This window comes from Balaenoptera borealis (genome assembly GCF_965194805.1).
Source record: "Balaenoptera borealis genome assembly, chromosome: 16".
Taxonomy (NCBI): domain Eukaryota; kingdom Metazoa; phylum Chordata; class Mammalia; order Artiodactyla; family Balaenopteridae; genus Balaenoptera; species Balaenoptera borealis.
The window spans coordinates 24,016,584-24,044,291 of NC_138872.1; the positions used below are offsets into that span (position 1 = coordinate 24,016,584).

At 43.3% G+C, this 27,708-nt stretch overlaps 1 protein-coding gene across 1 annotated transcript in view; it reads left to right on the plus strand.

Moving 5' to 3' along the window:
• LOC309613009 (fer-1-like protein 4) overlaps positions 1-27,708 on the plus strand; it is a 48,818-nt gene that overhangs the window by 15,163 nt on the left and 5,947 nt on the right. Inside the window, 25 exon segments of the mRNA XM_082359402.1 lie at positions 617-634; positions 638-709; positions 784-900; positions 11,089-11,263; positions 11,898-11,960; positions 12,115-12,239; positions 12,466-12,492; positions 12,496-12,600; positions 12,725-12,737; positions 12,740-12,897; positions 13,346-13,462; positions 13,557-13,718; positions 15,904-15,934; positions 15,937-16,098; positions 16,242-16,320; positions 16,322-16,355; positions 16,359-16,520; positions 17,473-17,515; positions 17,608-17,708; positions 17,784-17,921; positions 18,026-18,142; positions 26,422-26,549; positions 26,736-26,906; positions 27,329-27,419; positions 27,423-27,483. Of these exon segments, the coding sequence (XP_082215528.1) occupies positions 617-634; positions 638-709; positions 784-900; positions 11,089-11,263; positions 11,898-11,960; positions 12,115-12,239; positions 12,466-12,492; positions 12,496-12,600; positions 12,725-12,737; positions 12,740-12,897; positions 13,346-13,462; positions 13,557-13,718; positions 15,904-15,934; positions 15,937-16,098; positions 16,242-16,320; positions 16,322-16,355; positions 16,359-16,520; positions 17,473-17,515; positions 17,608-17,708; positions 17,784-17,921; positions 18,026-18,142; positions 26,422-26,549; positions 26,736-26,906; positions 27,329-27,419; positions 27,423-27,483 (2,470 nt within the window).

A 27,708-nucleotide genomic window follows, 5' to 3' on the forward strand; every position in this document is an offset into this window, starting at 1 on the left:
TCGAATATATTTTGAAAGTAGAGCCTAAATGATAGGCTGATGGGATCGATGTGGAATGTGAGTGAAAGAAAGAGCAGTGAAGGATGACTTGGAAGTTTTGAAGTGAAGCAGGGGTCGCTTTCAGGGTGGGGGCCTGGGGCAGTCATTGGAACTCACGCACTTGGTTTGAGCATGTAATGTTTGAACTATCTTTGGTCAATGTTGGAACTGTCAAGTACAGCCCATGTGAGCCTTTAACATGCATTTGAATCCTCCAGGGTATAAAAATGCAGATTTCTGACGCAGCAGGTCTGGGGTGGGGCTGAGATTCTGCGTTTCTAAGTAGGTAATACCAATGCTGTTGGGCCTGGGCCGCACTTTGAGTAGCCAGGGCAGTGAATAGTTAAATCCTAGTACATTCTGGGTCTCCAAAGTGAGGCTGGCCTTGATGAGTTGGGGAGTGGTTCAAATATAGAATCCATCCTTGGCTGAGGAAGGATGCCTCCTTGAGAACAAGACTGAGAGGAGCTGTGACGGAGGCTGGGCATGGGAGGCCTGCTCTGAGGGAGGTGACCCCTAAGGGTCAGTGTTCCCTCCTTTGACTCCCACCTGCCACGCCCGCTCCTGCTCTTGCAGACAGTTTTGCCACGGTGCTTAGCACAGGACAATGACTCGGCCCAATGCGCTGGATCGATGCAGATGCCGAGGGAAACAGCTGGTGTATAGCCTGGCACAGTCTGGAGAAGGGGGATCAGGGGCACCCAGCAGGGACCCTCCACTCATGTTCTCTTCCTGCCCTTTCAGAACCTGTTGGCAAAGCAAGGACTGCGGCTCCTTCGGGGCCTGAGACAGGGCAACGTGCAAGAGAAGGTGGCACTGGCCAAGAAGCTCCTGGTGAAACTGCGCTTCCTAGCCCAGGAGGTAATGCCTCGCCCACCCATTTCCCCACCCTGAATACCCTTTCTCCTAAGCCTACCAGAGGTCTTTGGGCAGGGGTGACCTAACATTTGTCCTGTGGATTGATACCAGGCTATGGGACCTGTTGCTCTGAGCATAGGACTAAGCTCCATTTGGAGCAGCTAAGGGTGACGATGTACATTCTAGGGCCCAGCAGGGATACAGGGAACATGTAAGATCTCTTTGGAAGAAGGTTTGAGAATACATTTCCTTGGCATGATTTTCCTGGTCTGAAGCTCTGAACACAACACATGGGAAGGGTAAAGGAAGTTCACATTTATAGAAAGCTTCCTTTGCTAAGTATCTGCATGTGTTATCTAGTGTGACTCAACAACCTTGGGAAGATGTTACCCCATTTGACAGGTGCAGAAACTGAGGCTTAGAGAGGGAAAGTGACTGATCCACCATGTCATAGCTGGTTAAGTGGCAGAGCTAGAATTCAAAGCCAGTTCTGCCCCACTCTGAAGCTCAGTCATTCCCAAAGGCACAGAAAGTTTTGACTGCTGGGGCCAATATGTCCTCAGGGTCAAACAGTGAGGAGTTTGGATACTGGTCTCAGATCTCGAAGGGCAAGTTGGAGTTTGGCAAGTATGAAAAAATGGAGAGCACGTGCAAAGGCGCAGCTGGAAGGCAGAGGAGTGGAAGGAGATACAGAATAGAGACCTTATTAAAGTGAATTTTAGTGCAAAATTATTTTTTTTTAAATTTTTTTAAAAATTAATTAATTTGTTTATTTTTGGCTGCATTGGGTCTTCGTTGCGGTGTGCGGGCTTCTTAGTGCGGTGGCTTCTCTTGTTGCGGAGCACGGGCTCTAGGCACGCGGGCTCAGTAGTTGTGGCTCGTGGGCTCCAGAGGGCAGGCTCAGTAGTTGTGGCACACGGGTTTAGTTGCTCCACAGCATGTGAGATCTTCCCGGACCAGGGATTGAACCCGTGTCCCCTGCATTGGCAGGAGGATTCTTAACCACTTCTCCACCAGGGAGGTCCCAAAATTACTTTATTTATTTGGAATGAAAACCTTCTATTCTCAGCTGACATTTAAAAACATTTTCTGATTTAAATATGCCTCCTGAAATAATATAGGTTAGTTTTGCTATTTTTCAAACTTTGTATAATACTGTTTATATTATTTTGCTTTTTTTTTAACTTAATATTATGTTTGTTGTATGTAGCTGTAATTTGTCCGTTTTCATTGCTGTATAATATTCCACCGTATGACTATACTATAATTCACTTATCCATCCCACTACTGATGGATATGTGTGTTGATTCCAATGGATGGTGATTAGAAACAATGTTTCCAAGACTATTTTTATACATGTCCTGGGTGTAAGTGGAAGAGTTTCTCTAGGGCAGTGATTCTCAAACTTTTTTGGTCTCAGGACTCCTTTACAGCCTTAGTAATTACCGGGGACCCAAATGAGCTTTTGTTTATATAGATGTATCTACTGATATTTCCTATTATATAAATTAAAACTTAAAAAATTTTAAACCTGAGAAATAAAAAATTATTTATTAATTCATTTAAAATAACAATAGTAAACCTATTGCATGTTTTTTTGTATATTTATGTAGGGAAACATAAATATATTTTTAGAAAAATAAGTATATTCTCCAAAACAAAAAATGTAGTAAGAACAATGGCATTGCTTTACATTTTTTGCAAATATCTGGCAAAGAATTTTTATACTCTGTTATATTAAAATCCATTGGTGTGTCTTGCCCTTTGAATGGATCTATTATCCTTGAGTGACTTTGAATCATCATACATAGGTCATTTGGAAATTTGATTCCCTGAATTATGCATACTTTCCAAATGTTCATGCATTTCATTATAAAGTATTAAGAAATCACCTTCATTAATATCATCACCAATCTCATTAGAAAAATCTTTAAGTGTTGGGAAGCTGTCAAGCTTACAATGGCTGATACAAGAGATACAGTTTTTCCAAAATTGTAATTTTCCATTTTGTTTTGTTCTTAATCTTGGAGGAAAGGCTTTCATTCTTTCACTATTAAGTATGATGTTGGCTGTGGGTTTTTCATAAATGCCTTTTATCAGATTGAGGACGTTAACTTCTGTTCTTAGTTTTCTGAGTGAGTATGGTTTTTTTTTTTATCATGAAAGGATGTTGAATTTTGTCAGATGCCTTTTCTGCATTAGTTGAGATACTCATTTGTGTTTTTTCCCTTTGTTCTATTACTGTGGTAAATTACATTGATTGATTTTCTTAGGTTGAACCACTCTAGCATTCCTGAGATAAATCCCACTTGGTCATGGTGTATAATCCTTTTTACATGCTGTTGGATTCAGTTTACCAATATTTTGTTCAGAACTTATTCCTAAGGAATATATCTATATTCATAAAGGATACTATTCTGTAATTTCCTTTTCTTATGGTGTCTTTGTGTGTTTTTCATATCAGGGTAATGCTGGCCTCACAGAATGAAATAGGAAGTGTTCCTTCCTTTTCTGTTTTTGGGAAGAGCTTGAGAAGTATTGGTGTTAATTTTTCTTTAAAAGTTTGGTAGAATTCATCAGTGAAGCCATTTGGTCCTGAGCTTTTCTTTGTTGGGAGGTTTTTGATTACTAATTCAATCTTTTTACTTGTTTTGTCTGTTGAGATTTCTATTTCTCCTTGAGTCAGTTTAGATACATTGTATGTTTCTAGGAATGTTCTCATGTTCATTTCTTTTTTTAAAAAAATTAATTAATTTTTTTTTTGGCTGTGTTGGGTCTTCCTTGCTGCGCGCGGGCTTTCTTTTTAGTTGCTGGGAGCGGGGCTACTCTTCGTTGTGGTGTGCAGGCTTCTCATTGTGGTGGCTTCTCTTGTTGCTGAGCACGGGGTCTAGGTGTGTGGGTTTCAGTAGCTGTGGCACACGGGCTCAGTAGTTGTGGCTCGTGGGCTCTAGAACACAGGCTCAGTAGTTGTGGCACACGGGCTTAGTTGCTCTGTGGTATGTGGGATCTTCCTGGATCAGGGCTCGAACCAGTGTACCCTGCGTTGGCAGGCGGATTCTTAACCACTGCGCCACCAGGGAAGCCCCTCATGTTTATTTCTGATTTTAGGTACTTATATCTTGTCTTTTTTATTCTTTGTCAGTCTAGCTAAAGGCTCATCAATTTTGTTGATTTTTCCAAAGAACCAACTTCTGGTTTCATTGATTCTTTTGTTTTTCTCTTCTCTAGTTTATTTTTCTCCACTCTAATCTTTATTTACTTCCTTCTGCTAGCTTTGGGTTTAGTTTTCTCTTCTTTTTCTAATTCCTCAGGGTATATATTTGGTTATTGACTTGAGATCTTTTTTTTAATAAATTTATTTATTTATTTGTTTTTATTTTTGGCTGTGTTGGGTCTTTGTTGCTGCGCATGGGCTTTCTCTAGTTGAGGCAAGCGGGGGCTACTCTTTGTTGCAGTAGGCGGGCTTCTCTTTGTCGTGGCTTCTCTTGTTGCAGGGCATGGGCTCTAGAGCGCAGGCTCAGTAGTTGTGGCACATGGGCTTAGTTGCTCTGCGACATGTGGGATCTTCCTGGGCTAGGGATCAAACTCCTGTCCCCTGCATTGGCAGGCGGATTCTTAACCAGTGTGCTACCAGGGAAGATCCTCTTTCTTCTTCTTATGTAGGCATTTATAGCTATAAATTTTCCTCTGAGTCCTATCTTTGCTGCATATCATAAGTTTTGCTATGTTACGTTTTCATTTTCGTTCATCTATAAGTATTTTCTAATTTCCTTTGTGATTTCTTCTTTGATGCAGTGTTTAAGAGTGTGTTGTTTAATTTCCACACATTTGTGAACTTCCTAGTTTTCTTTCTATTATTGATCTGTAGTTTCATTCCACTTTGGTCAAAAAAAGATACTTTGTATGATTTCAATCTTATGTATTATACTTGTTCTGTGACCTATATGGTCTATCCTGGAGAATGTTCTATGTGCATTTGAGAAGAATGTGTATTCTGCTGTTGTTGGATGCAGTGTTTATATATCTCTGTTAGGTCTAGTTGGTTTATAATGTTGTTCAAGTCCTCTGGTTCCTTAATGATCTTCTGTACAGGTGTTCTATCCACTATTGAAAGTGGTATATTGCAGCCTCCAATCACATTTTTTAATTCAATTATTTCCATCTGGCTCCAGTTTTCTTATGTTTGTTGAAATTATCCATTTTAAACTCTGTACTTTCCCCACTAGATCCTTTAGAATTTTTATCACAGTTATTTTAATATTGCTGTCTAATAATTCCAACATTTCGGTTATCTGTGGGTCTACTTCTATTGATTATTCCTGTCTTGACCATGGGTCACATTTTTTGCTTTTCCTATTCTTATAATTTTTCATTTTGTGTCTGGAGTTTTGTATAAAAGAACAGTAGAGGCTAAAATAAAAAATATCTCCAGAGAGTTTTTTTTTTTTTTTTTTTTAATTTATTTATTTATTTTTAAATTTATTTTTGGCTGTGTTGGGTCTTCGTTTCTGTGCGAGGGCTTTCTCCAGTTGCGGCGAGCGGGGGCCACTCTTCATCGCGGTGCGCGGGCTTCTTACTGTCGCGGCCTCTCCCGTTGCGGAGCACAGGCTCCAGACGCGCAGGCTCAGTAGTTGTGGCTCACGGGCTTAGTTGCTCCGTGGCATGTGGGATCTTCCCAGACCAGGGCTCGAACCCGTGTCTCCTGCATTGGCAGGCAGATTCTTAACCACTGCGCCACCAGGGAAGCCCTCCAGAGAGTTTTGATGAAGTCTACTTTAACTAATTTTTCTCTTACGTTTATTGTTTTCTGTTACCTGTATAAGAAAATTTTACTACCTCCAAGCCACAAAGATATTCTCCTATGCTTTTAGGAGAATAAAGATAGTCCCCTAAAAGTTTTATGGTTTTAGATTTTACATTTGGGTCTCTGACTGTTCTCAAGTTAGTCTTTGCATGTGGTGTAACATATGGGTCAAAATTCTATTTTTAAAATATGGACATTGAGATAGTCTAGCACCATATGTTGAAAAGATTTCTTTTTCCTGTTGAGTTGCTTTGGCTTTTTAATTGAAAATCAGGAGGCTGTATAAGTTCCTCTGTTGAATTTTTCATTTCAATCATTGCACTTTTTTTTTGCTTTGTTTTGTTTTTCTTTTTTTTAAATTAATTAATTAATTATTTTTGACTGCGTTGGGTCTTCGTTGCTGCACATGGGCTTTCTCCAGTTGTGGTGAGCAGGTGCTACACTTCACTGCGGTGTGCGGACTTCTCATTGTGGCGGCTTCTCTTATTGATGAGCACGGACTCTAGGCATGCGGGCTTCAGTAGTTGTGGCACGCAGGCTCAGTAGTTGTGGCTCGCGGGATCTAGAGCGCAGGCTCAGTAGCTGTGGTGCACGGGCTTAGTTGCTCTGCAGCTTATGGGATCTTCCTGGACCAGGGCTCGAACCCCTGTTCCCTGCATTGGCAGGCGGATTCTTAACCACTGCACCACCACGGAAGTCCCTGCACATTTTTTTTTAATTAATATATTTTTAATTGAAGTATTGTTGATTTGCAATGTTGCGTTAACTTCTGCTACACAGCAAAGTGATTCAGTTATACATATATATATCCCTTCACTTTTTATTTCTGTAAATTCTATTTTTTTCAAATCCACTGTGTTATTTTTCACCATTTATTATTCCCAGTAAGTATTTATCAGGTTTGTCTTTTGTTTCATTTAAGAATAGTAAGCGGAGCTGTTTTTATAATGTCAGATGATTACAATAGTCAGTTTGGGGGGGTTTGTTTTCACTCTCTGTTTCTGCTGATACTTCCTCATGGTTGTTTCCTTCTGTGCTTAGTTGCTTTAAACTGTGAGCTATTCATTGTAGTTTCCTCAAAAAATTATTTGTGGGACTTCTTTGAGTCCTGGAATAAAGGTACATTCTTCCAGAAGACATATGACTTTGCTTCTGCCCTTGATCACCTTAAACTGAAATTTGATGTTTAGCAACACCCAGGCACAGTGAAAAAAATTGGCTTGTGGTTATTCTTTTCAGGGACAATTTCCAACTTCCACTACACTCAGCCAGACAACTCTCTTTGTTGATCACTGGATGTGAGAGAGTGGGGCAGGTTCAGTTATGGTTTATCTTTATCCTGAAGGCGTGATTCTCTGGGGTTCTAGTTTTTAGGGAGGGGAGATATCTCCTATGAGACTCCTGTTCTGAATGGTATCTGAGCTCTTTATATTGTTTTTACTCACTGCCAGGTCATGAAAAGCTCAGGGTTGCCAGGTTTGGCAAATGCCCTTGTGGCAAAAGTTGCTGAAATGCTCTGTTAACTTCTCTGGATTCCTATCTTCATTCAGGGCTTGGTATGATAATTCTTCATTCTTATTATCTCACCACTGCCTTTAATAAATATTTAAAAATATTTTATCAAGTCATTTTAGTTGGTTTTAGTGAGAGGTAGGTCTTAATTACTAGCTCATGATATTACTGGAGATGGAAGTCAGGCATGATGATTTTTTTTTGATAATTTTAAAAAATATTTATTTTATTGAAGTATAATTGATTTACAATGTTGTGTTAATTTCTGCTGTACAGCAAAGGGATTAAGATATATATATACAGGGACTTCCCTGGTGGCGCAGTGGTTGAGAGTCTGCCTGCCGATGCGGGGGACATGGGTTCGAGCCCTGGTCTGGGAAGATCCCACATGCCGCGGAGCCACTGGGCCCGTGAACCACAGCTACTGAGCCTGCGCGTCTGGAGCCTGTGCTCCGCAACAGTAGAGGCCGCGATGGTGAGAGGCCTGCGCACCGCGATGAAGAGTGGCCCCCGCTTGCCACAACTAGAGAGAGCCCTCGCACAGAAACGAAGACCCAACACAGCCAAAAATAAAAAAAAAATAAAAAAACAACAACAACAGGGATTAAAAAAAAAAAACAAAACAAAAAAAAACAAACAGAAAAAAGCTCTTTAAAAAAAAAAAAGATATGTATATACATATATTCAGATGTGTGCATATATATATTCTTTTTCATATTCTTTTCCATTATGGTTTATCACAGGATACTGAATATAGTTCCCCATGCTATACAGTAGGACCTTGTTGTGTATCCATTCTATATATAATAGTTTGTATCTGCTAATCCCCAACTCCCAATCCATCTCTCCCCTACCCCCCCATCCCCTTGGCAACCACAAGTCTGTTCTCTATGTCTGTGAGTCTGTTTATGTTTCATAAATAAGTTTATTTGTGCAGTATTTTAGATTCCACGTAAAGGTGATATCATATGGTATTTGGTATTTGTCTTTCTCTTTCTGACTTACTTCACTTAGTATGATAATCTCTAAGTCCATCCGTGTTGCTGCAAATGGCATTATTTCATTCTTTTTTATGGCTGAGTAGTATTCCATTGTATATGTATGTAACATCTTCTTTATCCATTCATCTGTTGATGGACATTTAGGTTGCTTCCATGTCTTGGCTATTGTGAATAGTGCTGCTGTGAACATTGGGGTACATGTATCCTTTTGAATTAGAGTTTTGTCAGGATATATGCCCAGGAGTGGAATTGCTGGATCATATGGCAACTCTATTTTTAGTTTTTGAGGAACCTCCATACTGTTCTCCATAGTGGCTTCACCAATTTACATTCCCACCAACAGCATAGGAGGGTTCTCTTTTCTCCACACCCTCTCCAGCATCTGTTATTTGTAGATTTTTTTAATGATGGCCATTCTGACTGGTGTGAGGTGGTACCTCATTGTAATTTTGATTTGCATTTCTCTAATAATAGCGATGTTTGAGCATTTTTTCATGTGCCTGTTGGCCATCTGTATGTCTTTTTTGGAGAAATGTCTATTTAGGTCTTCTGCCCATTGGGTTGTTTGTTGTTTTTTGTTGTTGAGTTGTATGGTCTGTTTATATATTTTGGAAAGTAAGCCCTTGTTGGTCGTATCATTTGCAAATATTTTCTCCCAGTCTGTTGGTTGTCTTTTCATTTTGTTTATGGTTTCCTTTGCTGTACAAAAGCTTGTAAGTAAGTTTGATTAGGTCCCATTTGTTTATTTTTGCTTTTATTTCTATTTCCTTGGGAGACTGACCTAAGAAAACATTGGTACAATTTATGTCAGAGAATGTTTTGCCTATGTTCTCTTCTAGGAGTTTTATGGTGTCCTGTCTTATATTTAAGTCTTTAAGCCATTTTGAGTTTATTTTTGTGTATGGTGTAACTTCATTGATTTACAAGGCATGATGATTTTATTTTATTTTATTTTATTTTATTTATTATTATTATTATTTAATACATTTATTTATTTAATTTATTTATTTTTTGCTTCATTGGGTCTTCATTGCTGCGCGTGGGCTTTCTCTAGTTGTGGCAAGCGGGGGCTACTCTTCATTGCGGTGCATGGGCTTCTCATTGAGTTGGCTTCTCACTGCAGTGGCTTCTCTTGTTGCGGAGCACAGGTTCTAGGTGCGCAGGCTCAGTAGTTGTGGTGCACGGGCTTTGTTACTCCACGGCATGTGGGATCTTCCCGGACCAGGGCTTGAACCCTTGTCCCCTGCATTGGCAGGCGGATTCTCAACCACTGGGCCACCAGGGAAGTCCGGCATGATGATTTTAAGTAGGGGAAGGAGAGGGTCAGCTTTGGAGTGATCAGTTCTAGCTACTGTTTGTTTGCTTACTCAATGATATTTGAAGTCCTATTTTATGCCAGGCTCTGTATGAGACCCTGGGGATCCACCCCTGTCATGTTTCTTTTTTTTTTTCTTTTTTTTTCCACACACACACACACACACTGTATTTTATTTTTACAAGAGATAAATAGCCTGTCATGTTTCTTGCCCTTTTGGGGCTTATGTTCTGGCAAGGGAGATACACTATGCATCTCAAATGCATGAGAAAAATAATGATGATCTGTAGGTATTGCTAAAGAAGATGTTATAGAAGCTAAGGGGTCAGGGGAGAACCAGCTTACATAAGGTGGTCAGAGAAGACTTCTCTGCAGAGACAGCATTTAAACTGAGACCCAGAGGATGGGAGCAAGCCAGCCATTCATGAGAGAATGAGTTGGAAGGGAAGACTGAAGACAGGAAGACTGTCTCAGTTGTCTGGACAAGAGTGGACTGTCTTGATCTAATAGAGTGAGGAAGGGGGACATTGGCAGGACTTGGTGATTAGATGTTGGAGGAGAAGGCTGACACCAGCTCAGGTACTTAGCTGATGTGAATGGGCACACAGTGGGGATCACTGGGGAGAGATCAGGTTGAGAAGGAGGGAAAAGTAAGGAAATCAGGCTGACACAGGCTTCAACATGGTGAACCCTGAAGACCTTACGCTAAGTGAAAAAAAGCCAGTCACAAAAGGACAAATGATTCCACTCATATGAGGTACCCAGAGTAGTCAAATTCACAGAGAGAAAGTAGGGTGGTGATTGTCAGGGCTGGGAGCGGGAAATGGAAAGTTAGTGGGTTTTTTTTTTCATTTTCTTTTTTTCTTTTTTCATTTTTTTTTTTTCAGGCAAGGCTTTGTTGGGGCCCCTGTTGCAGCAGGGGGCAGTGAGAACAAATAACAGTTTCCCTTGCTGGCTCACTCCCCGAATGGGGGCGAGCTTGTTCCTTATATGGGGTGAGGGGAGGGGTGTGTCCAGGGGTTCGGGCCGGAGGGGTGGCTTAGGTGTTTTGCCCACCCCTTAGATGGTGTGGTGTGCAGGGGGCATAAGCAGTACCCTGCTTTTGCTCCCGACACCCCTGCTTTTGCTCCAGGCTCTTCAAAAGTGGCAGTTGGGCTTTTTGGTCTCTTTGTGTTTAACGGATACAGAGTGTCAGTTTTGCTGTGAAGAAAGTTCTGGAGTGGGCGGTAGTGATGGTTGCACAACAATGTGAATGTCATACTGAACTGTACACTTAACAGTGGTTGGGATGGTAAATTTTACGTTATGTGTATTTTAACACAATTTAAAAAAAAGAGAGAGACCAGAAAATAAAAGTCAGGTTGGACTTTGAGTCTGATGTGGCCTGTGGGGCATCCACAGGGGAGAGATGTCCAGGAGGCAGGTGGCCAGATGGATCTGGGGTTGAGGGGGAGGTCAGGGCTGGAGATGGACATTTGGTCCGTCCATCCAGTGGCAGCTGTGGGAGCAGGTGATCTCAACTCCAGATTCATCTCCGTAACCCAGTTCTCTGCCTGCAGCCCCAGCAATCCCTCCTGGATGTGCTGGTCTGGATGCTCAGTGGGCGGTGCCATGTGGCCTGGGCCCGGATCCCCGCCCAGGATGTGCTGTTCTCTGTGGTGGAGGAGGAACGGGGCCGGGACTGTGGGAAGATCCAGAGTCTGCTGCTCACAGTGAGGGGTCCCGGGGGCGAGGGTGCTGGGACTAGAATGGGCTGAGGCTCATAGGGCAGCACAGACATTGGGGTGGAGCCATGTGGTGCACAACAGGGGTCCCCAGACTATTTATTTATTTGTTTATAATTTTTGGCCACGCCATGCTGCATGCGGGATCTTAGTTCCCTGACCAGGGATTGAACTCGTGCCCTCAGCAGTGAAAGTGCGGAGTCCTAACCACTGGACTGCCAGAGAATTCCCTCCAAACTATTTTCTTAAATTAAGTTTCTGGTCAAAAAGTTTTTAAATTTTAATTTTTTTCAATTAAAAAAATGTTTTAATTAAAAAAATTATTAACTTTTAAAATTGTTTTAAAATTATTATTTTTTAAAGTGTACCAAACTCTTTTTAATTATCCAAAGTGCCAAAAGGAGATTGTGCCTTTACCCAGATGAGCTTTGACGTGAGATAAACCCCAAATATTGTCACCTCTGGGCCTGAACTGGCCCTTTTGCTGACTAGGCTCTGACAGATGAGCAGGGTTATGAAAATGGGAGTGTGACTAATTAGTTCCTTGTAAGTGCAGCTGATCTGGAGGCAAAAGATTTGTAAATGAGGTGTCCCTGGGAGAGACACCAGCAGGGGTCCCTAGTGGTGAGAAGCTGTGACCACAGGGGCCCCCCCCGACCTGCTGCCTGAGCCCTCGGCTGGGCTGCCCCTCAGCCTGGACCGGGACGGTGAGTGCGGGGCGTGGGGCAGGCGGACCCAGTTCTCCATTTGCCCGAGGTGTGGGGCTAGATGCTCAGCTGGGGGTTCGGATCGGAGGGGTCTGGGGTCAGGGACTCCAGTGGTCCCTGAGCTAATATGGCCCCTTCCTTCTCTCCACCCCAGACTTCAGCTACTTCCAGCTCTGGGCTCACTTGTACCAGACCCAAGGTGTGCTGACAGCAGGTGACAGTGGGCTCTCGGACCCCTTTGCTCGAGTCCTCATCTCTACCCAGTGCCAGACCACACGGGCGAGGTCTGGGCTGGGATGTTGGTGGAGGGGCACTGGGAGACAAGGCGGGGTGGAGGCTGAGCTTTCTCCAAGGCCCTAAGTCTCTCTTCCTGCCTTGGATTTTCAGGACGGGATATTGGATCAGACTGCCCTGATTTAGGGGGGTGGCGTAGAACCAGAGGGTCTTAGGGGTGAGGAGTTCTTCTGACAACTGCTGTTGCCTCCTTCCCTGCATGGCCCTCAAGGTCCTGGAGCAGACGCTGAGTCCCCTGTAGGATGAACTCGTGGTGTTTGATCAGTTAATCGTGGACGGGAGGAGGGAGCACCTGCAGGAGGAGCCCCCACTAGTGATTGTCAATGTCTTTGACCACAATAAGTTTGTGAGTGTGGCCTGGGCTCCACCTGGGTTCCCACCCCCAAGGACCCCCTCTTCTTGTCTTGATGTGCCCTCCCCTGGTTCCTGAGCCTCTTCTACTTTTGTCTTCACTGCCCTGCTCCCCGAAGGGCCCCTCTGTGTTCCCGGCAGGATGCTGGCCGCCCCAAGGGTAAAGCTGATGGAGGACCCTTACCAGCGTCCTGAGTTGCAGTTCTTCCCCCTGAGGAAGGGGCCCCGGGCAGCCGGGGAGCTCATCACCACCTTTGAACTCATTGAACTGGACTACAGTAGCCAACTTGAGGTCAGAGTGCTGTGGTCTAGCTGGCACACACCGTGGATCGCTTCTGCTATTTGTTTAGGTCATCCAGCTCCAGGGATGTGGGCATGTCCCAGGGTTACCCCTCCAATTCCCTTACCCCCAGAGAATGCAGGCTGCAGGTCTGTCCTGGGGCCACCTCACTGGACCTCCTGACTCCAGGTAACACTTGAAGTAGACCTACCCTAGGTTCACCTTGCCAGGCCTCCAACCCCAGAGAACCCAAGCCCGGGGTGATCCTCATGCCTCAGACACCCATCCTCCTTCCTGCACATGGCTGTTTTCTGAGACACCCCCCTCCCATCAATCCAGCCTTGCCAGGTTCCTCTGGATTTATATTTCACCAGCAGTCCTCCATTTCTTTTCCCCGAACCCAGGCTTTCCCTCCTTTGGCCTGATTCCTCTTTGACCTCTGATCTCTTGCTCCCTGCAGCCCTCAGTGCCCAGTGATGTGGAGCCCCAGGACCTGACCGCCCTGGTTGAGCCCCTCTCCAGATGCCTATCCCTGCCACCGCACGTGTGCCGGGTGCTTAGGGAGTTCCATGTTGAGGTAGCACCAGGCATTCTCATCCTCCTCCCTTCCCCACACCTGGGTGTCCTTCAATCAGGTACAGGGCCCTGAATCTCCCACTTCCCAACCCCAGGTACTGTTCTGGGGTCTGAGGGGCCTTGGCCATGTGCATCTGTTTGAGGTGGAGCAGCCCCAGGTTGTGCTGGAGGTAGCCGGTCGGCGAGTGGAGTCCGAGGTCCTGACCAGTTACTGTGAGAACCCCAATTTCACTGAGCTTGTCAGGCATCTGACAGTGGTGAGGACATGGGCTGGGGGCCAGAAGTGCTGGGCTGAGAAATGAAAGAGGGCAGTGGGATGGTGAATTCCCGGCTGGTTATATTACATTACCCAGTGGTCACCAAACTTTCTATAAAGGGCCAAATAGTAAATATTTTAGGCTTTGTGGGCCATACAGTCTCAGTTGCAATTACTCAACTCTGCCATCGTAGCATGTAAACATCCATAGGCGACAAGGAAATGAATGAGTATGGCAGTTCCAATAAAACTTTATTTACAAAAACTGGCAGCAGGCCAGATTTGGTTTACAGGCAATAATTGGCTGATCCCTGGATTAATTCATGAACTGGTGGTGCTCTATTGGCTGTATTGATTGAGTGGATTAGCCAAAAGTCATGAAGTGTGAGTCCAAAGGAATCTGAGACACCAGGGGCTATGAAGACAAATACATTCTTTGTTTAATTTGTAATTACTGTACTCTAGTATGGGCTTTGGAGTCAAATTCTGGCAATGTCACTCAGGAGCTTGTCAAATCACTTGTCTGATTTGAGCTTTAGTTTTTCTGTTTGTTTGTTTGTTTGAAAAAGGGACGAAAAGGTGCTATAAGGAGCCAATGAGAGAAAGGATCTTGGTGAAAGGGCTTTGTAAACTGAAGAGTGCTGTGCCGGGGCAAGGGGGTGACTGGGACAAAGCACAGTGGTTCCCGACTGCAAGGGGGAGCACAGCAACAGCAATAACAAAAACCCAACACTATTTCATGACTCTGTTTCACATGCAGCAGTTTTCAGTTTGAAAACTTCATTGTGCTCTAAGATGATGAAACTGAAAGCACTTTGCTCACTGAACTTCTAGTGGGTGTTCCTCTCATTTCCCATTTCATAGTGCAAGTTGAGGAAAACACCTCTCTCTCCACTGTGCACCTGAAAAGAATGTGAATGCTTCTGTTGTTGGGTGGAGTGTTCTATATCAGATACCAATCAGGTCAAGTTGGTTTGATAGTATTATTCAAGCCTTCCTAAAAAAAGCCTCCTTGGGAATTTTATGTCTAGTTGTTCTATCCATTATTGAGAATATGGTATTGAAGTTTCCAACTTTTGTTGAATTGTTTGTTTCTCCCTTTATTTTTTTGTCTTTTTTCACTTGTATTTTCAGTTTTTGTTGTTAGGTGCATATATATTTATAATTGTTATAGCTTCCTATGAATCGATCTGTTTATCATTATAAAATGTCCTTGTTTGTCTCTAGTTTGTCTCTCTTTTTTGTCTTAAAGACTATTTGTCTGATAATATAGCTACTCCAGTTCTCTATGGTTAGTATTTGCATGGCATATGTTTCCCCATCCTTTTACTTTCAACCTATATGTATCTCACGAAAGAGCATCTCTTAAACAGCATGTAGTTGCATCTTTTTTTTTAATCCAGTTGACAATCTCTGTCTTTGAACTGTTTAATACAGTCACATTTGATGTTATTATTGATATGGTTGGATTTACATTTGCCACTTTGCTATTTGTTTTCTATAAGTCTCATATTTTTCGTTCTTCCTTTACTGCCTTCTTTTATATTACATAGATATTTGTTAGTATACTGCTTTAATTCCTTAGTTGATATTTACTTAGTAGTTGCTCTAGGGATTACAGTATGCATACTGATTTTTCACAGTCTATTTCAGATTAATACTAATTTAGTTCCAGTAAAATAGAAATACTTTTCTCCATTATAACTCCATTCATTCCTTCCCCCTTTTGTGCTGTAACTGTCACATACATGTAAAATAAAGCCAACAATACAGTATTATAACTGTTGTCCCCGCCTCCCGCTTAGGATCCATTGATAGATATAGAATTTCTGGATTAAAGGGCATACATAGTTTTATGGTTCTAAATCTATATTAGCAAACTGAGCATTGGTCCTTTACATAATGATAATAACAACAACAACCTCATATTTCTGATGGCGCTTTGTAGGCTCCAAAGTACTTTTGTACTGTTATGTCATTTGATACAATAGTCTTTCCAGTCCAGGATTGTGTCCCCTTTTTAGCTGGGAAATGGGTTCAGAAGGCAATGACTCACCAGAGATGACTCAGTGAGGCTGTGGGCTTTGAATGCATATTTAGCTACACTGTTTTCTCATCTATCTCTGCTGCTGCCTCTCCTCCCCCCGAAGTCTGCAGAGACACAGGTCCTCTCTCCCTACCCCCAGGACTTGCCAGAGCAGCCTTATCTGCAGCCCCCCTCAGCATCCTGGTGATTGAGCGCCGGGCCTTTGGCCGCACAGTGCTCGTGGGTTCCCACATTGTCCCCCATATGCTGAGATTCACACTCCGGGGTCAGGAGGATCCCCCTGAGGAGGAAGGAGAGGAGGAGACAGGGGACCTGGTGCCCAAGGCACCTCAAGGTAAGGGGCTTTCCCCTTAGGGGCCACCAGACAGAAGTCCATCTGGTTCCTGGCTGAGATGGCTCCAGGGGACCCTCCAGTGGAGCCTTGAGTCTGACTTCTACTTACCTGACCTTCTCCTGGTGTCTTTTATCCCCTCTCAGAACAGAGGTCCCGGGATCCCTTCTTGGCTGAAGTGGGGATACCCAGGCGGCTCCTAAAGGTGATGGAGTATGGGGGACGGGTGGAGAAGGGACTGGTGGGGCTTGGGGTGGTGCTAGGTTAGAGGTGCTGAGTTCTTGCTCCCTCAGGCTCCTCTGGAGAAGCTCCCTCTGGGAGGCCTCCTGAATCAAGGCCCAGAGCTGGAGGAGGACATCCCAGATCCTGAAGAGCTCGACTGGTGGTCCAAGTACTATGCACTGCTGCAGGAGCTCCAGGGGCAGGTGGGAGCAGAGCAGGGTTCTGGGGGTTGAGGGGCTGGAGACAGAGGAGGATAAATGGTAAGAAGAAGGATCTCATCAAACATGGAGCGCTACAGTTTTTCAGAACTCTTTGTTACAGCCATCTTTTCTCATCTTCACAACAATTTGAGAAGCTGGGGATTATTAACTCCATTATCTAGAGCTGTGTTGTCCAGAAATATCGTGTGAGCCACATATGTAATTTTAACTTTTGTAGTAGCCACATTAAAAAAAAGTAAAAGGAAACAGATGAAAATGATTTTAATAATATATTTTATTTAACCTAGTATATCTACAGTATCATTTCAAGAAGTAACCATCATAAACAATTAATAGTGAGATTTTTTTAATTAATAGATTTATTTATTTATTTATTTATTTATGGCTGTGTTGGGTCTTCGTTGCTGCACGCGGGCTTTCTCTAGTTGCGGTGAGCGGGGGCTACTCTTTGTTGCGGTACGAGGGCTTCTCATTGCGGTGGCCTCTCTTGTCGCGCAGCACAGGCTCTAGGTGCACAGGCTCAGTAGTTGTGGCACACGGGCTTAGTTGCTCCGCGGCACGTGGGGTCTTCCCAGACCAGGAATCGAACCCGTGTCCCCTGCATTGGCAGGTGGATTCTTAACCACTGTGCCACCAGGGAAGCTCAATAATGAGATATTTTATAGTTTTATTTTATACTAGTCTTTAAAATCTGGTGTGTAGTTTATATTTCCAGCACATCTCAGTTTGGACCAGATGCATTTCAAGTGCTCAATAGCCACATGTACCTGGTGGTTACATATCAGGGCTATATGATAAACTAAGGCTTTGAAAATGCAAGTGGCTTACCCAGCTGGAACTTGAGCTAAAGTTTTCCAACTCCCTATCCTGGAAAAGAGGTAGATGAAGGAGGTAAAGGGTAGGGAAGAATCTTTGACCTGTGCTTTGATTTCAGACCAACTTTGATGAGGATGACACGGATGATGCTGGGGATTCAGGTAAGAGATTGGCTTTCTTGTTTTTCCTCTTTCTGTCTCCCTCCCTCCCCCCAACACCAGTATTTCTAACGGGGCATTTCTGCTGTTCCCAGATGGGGGCAACCTCCTTTCTGTGGATGGGGAAGCCCAAGACCAGGGTGAGGCTGAAGTCAAAGGCTCTGTGTCCCAGAAAAAAGCCATCGCCACTCTGAAGGTAACTGGGTGCTGGAAGAGGGGATTCTGCTCGGATTCTGGACATTGAGCTGTCACCGAGGCCCTCGCCTTTCAGGTTTACAACAGCTCCCTGGAAGAAGAGTTTAACCACTTTGAAGACTGGCTGAATGTGTTTCCCCTGTATCGAGGGCAAGGGGGTCAGGATGGAGATGGAGAGGAAGAAGGGTCTGGAAACCTTGTGGGCAAGTTCAAGGTATGTTTGGGGAAGGAATGGGGGACCAGAGAGCACAAGTGGGGATGCAGGAAGAAGACTGTCTTACCAGTGTTTTTTCTGCTCCATAACCCCGTCCCACCCAGGGCTCCTACCTCATTTACCCTGAATCAGAGGCAGTGTCCTTCTCTGAGCCCCAGATCTCCAGGGGGATCCCACAGAATCAGCCCATCAAGCTCCTAGTCAGAGTATATGTTGTAAAGGTGAGCATCCATTGGCCTGGCATGCCTCTAACTCCGGCAAAGGTAATGTACACAAAACCTACAGACTGAAGGGATCAGAGTCCAGCTTTTTCATTTTGCAGATGGGAAATCTTAGGCACAAACTTAAGAGACTTCACAGGGTTACACATCTTGCTCACGGCAGAACCTGAATTTAGAGCTTAGATCCCCTAATTCCTTATTCGTAGTTCTAGTCTCGTAGAATGGGGAGTATAATTCCAGGAAGAGCACAACTCTGTAAAGCTTTGTGATGGCCTGTCATCAAATACCTCTGTACCGGTCCTCCCATTGCTGCAGTTTTCATACAGCACTCAACAGGGCCCTGAAGTTTCCTTAAAGGCATCTCAGGGAGTGAGGGGAATGAGTGGGTTGCTACCCCTTCACTCCCGGCACAGAGCAGATGCTGTACTTTTATCTAGTTTAAATATAGGCATTCTGACTAAGATGTAATTTAAAGAAACATTCTGTGGCACTCTTCTACCATAATGTAAGCATCCTAGTGCATACATTAGATAGTAGACATCATCTGGACCTTCTACTTCTAGCAACATTGCAGACCAGATGGTCTGAAATAAATTCTTGATATAATAGATCTAGAAATGCTAGATAAACAGTCTTTTAAACAAATGCTAAGCTCATAACACAGGGAATTCCCAATGGGCCAAAATGAGGAAACAGCAGGAATCCCTGAACAAGCCCTGAAGTCAGATTCTCTTGAGAGGATTTGTCCATACCTGGACCCCAAGCCTTAGGTTCTAATATCTAATAGCCTATACAAGGTGGGAGACACAACCAAGACCCTTGCATGAAGCAGCACCCAGGAAGGGCTCTACTCTCAGTGAAAGGTGGGCAAGAGGAAGCCCACCCGCTGGGAAAGAAGCCTGTAAGGTAAATGGTCTATCTCAGCCTCTGTTCCAACTGAGGGAAATAGAAAAATTGTCTTCCCTGAGGATTTACTATTAGAGTTTTGCCCTCACATTGATTTAAGACTTGAATTTTTCTTATCTGCTTAGTCCACAAAACTCAAAGTTGAGAGATTGGCTTAAAGTAGTCCCAAATCAGGCTTCACAGACTTCCCTAGATTTAGATAACCAAATTTGGGTTCACAATCCCAAATTATAAAATATATAAGAAAACAATCTCAGGAAAATTTGTCAGAAAGACACAACACAAAAGAGAATTAGATCTCTAAGGGCTTTGGATGTTATAATTTTCAAATATTAGAAATATAAAACAGCTTAAAATTACTTCACAGTTTAAAACAGTTTAAAATGATTTCACACACAGAGAACAAAAGGCTATAAAAATTGGGCAGTTTTGAAAATAATAAAATAAAATTTCTAAAGATGGAAGACCATTAAAAATCAAATCTTATTAAATGCCCATACATAGCAGAAGGGTTGAATAAACTATGCTATGTCCGTACAACAGAGTACTATGCAGCTGTAAAATAAAATGAAGAAGATCTCTGTCAACTGATACGAAGTGATTTCCAGGACGCAGTATAAACTGAAAAAAATCAGAGTACAAAAGAATACCTACAGTGTGCTACTCTCCATGTAAGAAGGAAGAAGATCCAAGAAAATACACGTTTGTTCCTTTGTGCCCCAGAAATACAGGAAGGATAAACTAGAAACTAAAGGGAATGGTTTACCTAAAAAGTGTGGACAGTTAAGGGGTGGAAAGAAAGGGAGAATGGGATTCAAGCAGTATAGTGTCCACTATAAGCCAGGCACAAGGCTAAGGGTTGCTACCCTGTAATTAACAAGCTAATTCAAAAATTTCTATGGAAGAACGAAGCACCAAGAATAGTCAAGACAATTTTGAAGAACAATGTAGGAAGACAAGAATTATTATAGCTATGGTAATTAAGACAGTGTGGTTTTGGCATGGGAATAGATGATTAGGCCAGTGGAACAGGGTAGAAATTAAAAAAACAGACACAGATGGAAATTCCCTGGTGGTCCAGTGATTTGGATTCCGTGCTTCCACTGCTGGGGGCCCGGGTTCGATTCCTGGTCGGGGAACTAAGATCACGCGAGCCACCTGGCACGGCCAAAAGAAAAAAAAAACAGACATAGATAGAAACTTATACCAGAGTTGGCACTGCAGATCATTTTGGGGGGAAATGGGACTGTTCTATAAGTGGTCCCATGAAAATGGATTATCTATGTGGAAAAAAAATAAAATGAAACTCTAACTTACAGCATCCACCAAAAAATCCAGCTAAATCAAATATTTGATTATGAAAAGGAAAACCGCAAGGAAATATTAAAATATCTTTATGATCTTGTGTGGGGGTAAGTTTTCCTAAATTAGGAACAAAATGATACATGTAACTACCTTCAGACTAAACTTCTGAGCATCCATAAACTCTTTAAATTAAATGATGGACTGGACACAGACTGGGCTCAGGTGTTTACTCTCTGCATAATCAGTAAAGGGCTAGTGTCTGCAGTATGTATAAGTAACTCCCACAAATCTGTAAGAAGCAGACAAAACAAAAAGAAAAGAAAAATTGAGAAAAAATATGACAAGGCAGTTGACTGAAGAAGAAACTCCAGTGGCCAATAAACATATAAAAAAACCCTACACCTTAATTGTAATCTGTCAGGCAAATAATTGAAACCATGAGAAACCAATTTCCCTCCCTTTGATTGGCAAGATTAGACAGGGGCTGGGGCAGCGGTGCTGGTGGGAAGATGTTCTCTATTGCTGCTGTGACCAGTTACCACAAACTTGGTGACCTAAAGAACATAAATCTATTATCTTACAGTTCTAAAGGGCAGAAGTCCAAAATAGGTCTTACTGGGCTGAAGTCAAGGTGTTGGCAGGGCTGCATTCCTTCCACAGGCTCTTGTGAAGAGTTATCATTTCTTTGTCTTTTTGACCTTCTAGAGGTGGCCTGTGTATCTTGGCTCACGGCCTCTTCCTCCATCTTCAAAGGCAGCAGCACCTTCAAATCACTCTCTCTGACTCTCCTGTCTGCCTCTTTCACTTATAAAAACATTTGTGATTATATTGGACTCACCTGGATAATCTAGGCTACTTCCTTCATCTTGTGATCCTTAATTTTTTAAAATTAATTAATTAATTAATTAATTTTTGGCTGCATTGGGTCTTCGTTGCTGTGCACGGGCTTTCTCTAGTTGCCGCGAGCGGGGGCTACTCTTTGTTGCGGTGCGCGGGCTTCTCATTGCGGTGGCTTCTCTTGCTGCGGAGCACAGGCTCTAGGCGCGCAGGCTTCAGTAGTTGTGGCACATGGACTCAGTAGTTGTGGCTCGCGGGCTCTAGAGCACAGGCTCAGTAGTTGTGGTGCATGGGCTTAGTTGCTCCATGGCATGTGGGATCTTCCCAGAGTAGGGATCAAACCCATGTCCCCTGCATCAGCAGGTGGATTCTCAACCACTGCGCCACAAGGGAAGTCCCTTGTGATCCTTAATTTAATCACATCTGGAAAGTCCCTTTTACCATGTAAAGTAACATATTCATAGGTTCAGGGGTACTTAGACATCTTGTGGGGGCGGATTATTCTGCCTGCCACAGAATATAAATTGCTGTAACAACTTTAGATAACAATTAGGCAATATTTAGTTAAATGGAAGATTCTCATAACCAATAACCAGTAATTATACTTCTAGATATAATCTTAGAGAAATTCTCATATGTGTGTATAAGGAAACAGATAAGAATAGCTCATTCTAGTGTTATTTGTAATAATAAAAAATTTAGAAATAACCTAAAGTGTTCTGAAGTAGGAGAGAGAGAGTGTGTGTGTATCGGTCATATAACAGGTACTACAGTTAAATTGAACAAACTACAGTAACATGTATCCACAAGGATACATCTCCCAACAGAAATTTGGATGAAGTAAGCAAGTTCAATGATTCCCAGTTTGTGGAAAGTGGCACCAGTGGGGCGCTTCCCCTTCCTCTTCCTGAAAATCACCCCAAAATAAAGAGAACAACTAACAAAAAATCCAGCTTCCAATTATGGTGAAATCAGAGCATTAAAACTGCAAACCACCAGGAAGGCTGGAAGATCTTCCAAGAGCTGTGCAGGTGGAGTCATATGCATGAGGGAAAAGGGAGAGGACAGCACTCAGCGGAGTTCAGGCTCAGCAGAATCTGTGTCTCAAGGGGGAAGGGCACACCCCGACAATTAAAGCTTGCATCACTCACCAAAAGCTAAAAATGCTGGATAAAATTTTAAAAACATCTTTTAAAAAAATTTTTAAAAAATTTACTGAAGTGTAGTTGATTTACAATGTTGTGTTAATTTCTGCTGTATATCAAAGTGACTCAGTTATACATATATATATTCTTTTTCATATTCTTTTCCATTATAGTTTATCACAGGATACTGAATATAGTTCCCTGTGCTATAAGGTAGGACCTTGTTGTGTATCCATTCTATATATAATAGTTTGCATCTGCTAATCCCCAACTCCCAATCCATCCCTCCCCCAAGCCCCTCCCCCTTGGCAACCACAAGTCTGTTCTCTATGTCTATGGGTCTGTTTTGTAAATAAGTTCATCTGTGTCATTTTAGATGCCACATATAAGTGATATCATATGGTATTTGTCTTTCTCTTTCTGACTTATTTCACTTAGTATGATAATCTCTAGGTCCATCCTTGTTGCTGCAAATAGCATTATTTCATTCTTTTTTATGGCTGAGTATTATTCCATTGTATATCTGTACCACATCTTCTTTATCCATTCATCTGTCGATGGACATTTAGGTTGCTTCCATGTCTTGGCTATCATGAGTAGTGCTGCTATCAACATAGGGGTGCATGTATCTTTTTTTGGTTATATTTTATTTATTTATTTACTTGTTATTATTATTTTTTTGGCTGTGCTGTGTGGCATGCAGGATCTTATTTCCCTGACCAGGGATCGAACCTGTACCCCCTACAGTGGAAGCGCAGAGTCCTAACCACTGGACCACCAGGGAATTCCCTGTATCTTTTTTTTTTAATTAATTAATTTTATTTATTTTATTTTTGGCTGCGTTGGGTCTTCATTGCTGCGCGTGGACTTTCTCTAGTTGTGGCGAGTGGGAGCTACTCTTCGTTGTAGTGCACAGGATTCTCATTGTGGTGGCTTCTCTTGTTGTGGAGCATGGGCTCTAGGTGCACAGGCTCAGTAGTTGTGGCACACGGGCTTAGTTGCTCCACAGCATGTGGGATCTTCCCGGACCGGGGCTTGAACCCATGTCCCCCGCATTGGCAGGCGGATTCTTAACCACTGTGCCACCAGGGAAGCCCTCCCTGTATCTTTCTGAATTATAGTTTTTTCAGGATATATGCCCAGGAGTGGGATTGCTGGATCATATGGCAACTCTAGTTTTAGTTTTTTGAGGAATCTTCATACTGTTAAAACCACCTTTTAGGACTTCCGAGGTGGCTCAGTGGTTAAGAATCCACCTGCCAATGCAGGGGACACAGGTTTGAACCCTGGTCCGGGAAGATCCCACATGCTGCAGAGCAGCTAAGCCTGTGTGCCACAACTACTGAAGCCCACGTGCCTAGAGCCTGTGCTCTGCAACAAGAGAAGCCACCACAATGAGAAGCCCATGCACCACAACGAAGAGTAGCCCCTGCTCGCCGCAACTAGAGAAAGTCCGTGCACAGCAACGAAGACCCAATGCAGCCAAAAATAAAATATAAATAAGTAAATAAATTTATTTAAAAAAATCTTTTAAATACAATGCTGAGCTTCCAAGAAAGTAAGAGATTTTAGAGTGGAAAAAAAAAAAACACCCAAAGTAAAAGCAGGAACTGCTTTAAAATGTACCCAGGATTTTGTTTTTCTCCATGTTTGGTGAAGCCAACAGATCAGGAGATGGTTGCCATTGAAAAGATAGTCTGTTGTTTGTTTCAATTTTCTGTGGGGCAGGGGTGGGTGGTGGTGCATGCTGTACCCTGCAGGGCCACACGGGGAAGCATGAGGGCCAGTCCGGAGGCAGAAGGAGGAAGGGAAGTGTGAGGGCCAGAGCCTTTATTGTGTTTTCTGCAGGAAAGGCAGGGCAAGGCAGTGTAAGCAGGCTTTGGATTGGCTAGTTTGAATAATTCCTGCGAGCTCTGGGGTACAGGGGCTGTCTCACTATCTCTAGTTGTCTGGAACCTGGCCCTGAGGATGATTAGGGCAGAGGAATATTACTTCCTGCAGTATAAGAGCCAGATAGAGGAGGTGTTTGGACGTTGTATGGGCTCTGGATTGGTTGGTTTGTATATGAAAGGTGCTCTGGGAGGTGTGTTGTTTGCTAACTCTAGGAATTAGTAGCCCTGGCAGGTGCAGTTTCTCCCAGGTCAGTATGGCTCCAGATACCAGAGCATCAAGATTAGAGAAAATAAGAAAATATAGTTAATAACAGGGACCTAGGTAAAGCTGGCTTTCACCCCACACTTACTGCTGACCTGGGAAACCTCATCTTCCTCGTGGATGGCTGACAGGCAGTGAGGACAGAAGATGAAGTCCTGGGGCTACCTAGGGGAGGAGTTTGACTGAGCGGCCTTATATAAAGTGGAGCCCCCAAAATTACACCCTCTGCATAAGGATGAACAAAAATAGGAACTTGCAGGGCAGGAGACACCAAGGAAACTTGCCTGTCTTAAACTTGGCATTGGTTAGAGGGGAAAAAGTCTCCCCTAGCATCCATGACCACAAGGTGGCTCTAATACAGTTCAGGGCCTGAGTTCCCACCATCTGTGTGATCTCCAAAACCTCAAGTGGAGGATTTAATTTAAAGTGGCTGCAGGTTGGTAGTTTGCCCAGGAAACTGGCAGGAGTGAAAACAAGCTCTCTCCGGCAGAGAACACCCATAACAGCCCCTCAGCATGAGTTAAACCAAATATGAATCATGATTAAAAAGTACTGAAATACAAAGAAAAAAGCCACCATGGGAGGGTGGGAGGGAGACGCAAGAGGGAGGAGATATGGGGATATAGGTATGTGTATAGCTGATTCACTTTGTTATAAAGCAGAAACGAACACACCACTGTAAAGCAATTATACACCAATAAAGATGTTTAAAAAAAAAAGCCACCATGAGTAAGAATTAGCAAAAATAACAACACATTCAGACCCCCAAGGTCGTTGATATTGGAATGACTAGATAGAGAATGTAAAATAAGTATATATGAAATGTTTAAAGAAATAAAAGAATGAATTTAAAATGAGCAAGGAACAAGAGACTATTAAAAATAAACAGCAAGTTTAAAGGCCCAGTTAGAATGTTGAGAAATTAAAAGTGTAATATTTTTAAATTTAAAACTCAATAATGGAGCAAAAAATTTGAACAGTCACTTCACAAAAGCAAATATATATATAAGGCCAATAAGCACATGCAAAGATGCTCAACATGCTTCATCAGCAGGGAAATGCAAATTAAAACCACAATGAGCTACAATTTCACGAGTGCTAGATTGATGAAAATAAAAAGACTTGACGATATCAAGTGTTGTGAAAGATGTGGAGCAACTGGAACTCTCATACATGGCAGGTAGGAGTGTAAAAAGACTAAAAATATATTGCTGTGTATAAATTATACTTCAGTAATTTATGCATAAGTTATGAATTTACTTAATTACACAGTTATCAAAAACAGAAAAAGTAAGTTTACTACATATAGTTTAAACCATGCAATATAGTGCTATATATTGCTTAGGGACGTATGTATATGTAGTAAAAGTATTTTTCCTTTTTTTTTCTGTGAGTGAGAAACCCCAAATAAAGGGTTCTGGCTACTTCAGGGATGAAAAGGGAATTAAGTCAGGTCAGGGGACTCAGGGGACTCAGGGGACTCGGGACATTTGTCGGTAGTATTTAATTTATGAAGCTGGGCACACACATGCTCATTGTATTATTTTTTTATTTAGTTAAAATATTCTTAATTTAAAAAGTAAAAAAAAAGGAATAAAAAGTAAAATATGCTCATTGTAAAAAAATGAAGGTCAAACAATATGGAAAGTTACAAATTGACTAGTAAGATGTATAAGGGTATACATCTTTCCACATATTTTCTGTTTCATTATATCTTTTGTTATACTTATTTGTATGTCTTAAGTATTTCAATAATTAATTTAAAAGTAAATAAAAGTCATCTTGTCCAACCTCTCAGCTAACTCCTTGAGGTGGAAGATCTCTCCCTGGTAACTTCCTGTTTACACTCAATCGGAGATGAGGTCCAGCAAGAGCCACCTTGGGTTATGACAATGACATTTCTTTCATTTCCACCCCATACTGTCTCCCTAGGCTACCAACCTGGCTCCTGCGGACGCCAACAGCAAAGCAGACCCCTATGTGGTGGTGAGCGCTGGCCAGGAGCAGCTGGACACCAAGGAGCGCTACATCCCCAAGCAGCTGAACCCCATCTTTGGAGAGTGAGGCTGGGCCCTGGGCTTGGGAATGGGGAGCAACTTTGCCATCCCGCCCTGTGGCTGTCACTCAGGCAGCTGGTGTGCTGTGGGGGAATGGACAGAAGCTGTTGAGTCCCCTCACACCCCTACCCCTCACAAGACCACCTTCTAGGGTGTGGAGGTGTTCTCATCATGCTCTCTCCTGGCCAGGGTCCTAGAGCTCAGCATCTCTCTCCCTGCTGAGCCAGAGCTGCCCGTCGCTGTGTTTGATCATGACCTCGTGGGTTCTGATGACCTCATCGGAGAGACCCACACTGATCTGGAAAACCGATTCTATAGCCACCGCAGGGCGAACTGTGGGCTGGCGTCCCAGTATGACGTGTGAGTCCAACAGGGCCCTCAGGAGTCATTCTAAGTCTGACCAAAGACATTCAAGTTCGCATCCCACCTGTCTGTCCAGATCCTTTGATTTCATAGAAGGGGACTCCCCTGCGACCAAGACATTATAGCTTAGTGGTCAAGAAATGGGCTTGGGAGTTGGGATCCTGTAACTAATAAGTCACTTGGCTTTCCTGAGCTTCAGTTTCCTCATCTGAAAGACAAGGGTAATATCAGTATCTCCTTCATAGGAGCACCTGGCATGCATATTTGATTTTCACCGTTACCGTAAGCGAGAACTAACCTGTCCCCCAGAGGAGTTACAAACCTGGATCCCAAGTCCTCAAGGGCACCCATCCCTGACCCTGTGCCCAAGTACGTTCATATGCTGGATCCAACTGAGGCACATTCCTTTTCTGCCGCAGGGACGGCTACAGTGCCTGGCGTGACGCATTTCGGCCTTCACAGATCCTGGCAGTGCTGTGCCTACCCTGTGGCCTCCCCCCACCTGAATACTGAGCCGGGGCTGTCAAGGTGGGCAGCAAACTCTTTCTGACACCGCCAGAGACCCTGCCCCCAGGTACCAGCCCCTCTCCGCTGCACAGTCCAGAGGGAGCAAGATGGAAGAACAAGGTACAGGGGGACCCTGGTGCCCAGCCTAGTGTGCCCCACAAAGAGCCCGCCTCCCTCTGCAAGCAGAGGAGGTGAGTTTTGGCTGAGTAAGGATGATAGTGGAGAGAAAATGGTCTTTGTTGGTGAGTGTGAGATCTCCAGGGAGCCCTAGTGAACCCCTCAGAGCCATAGC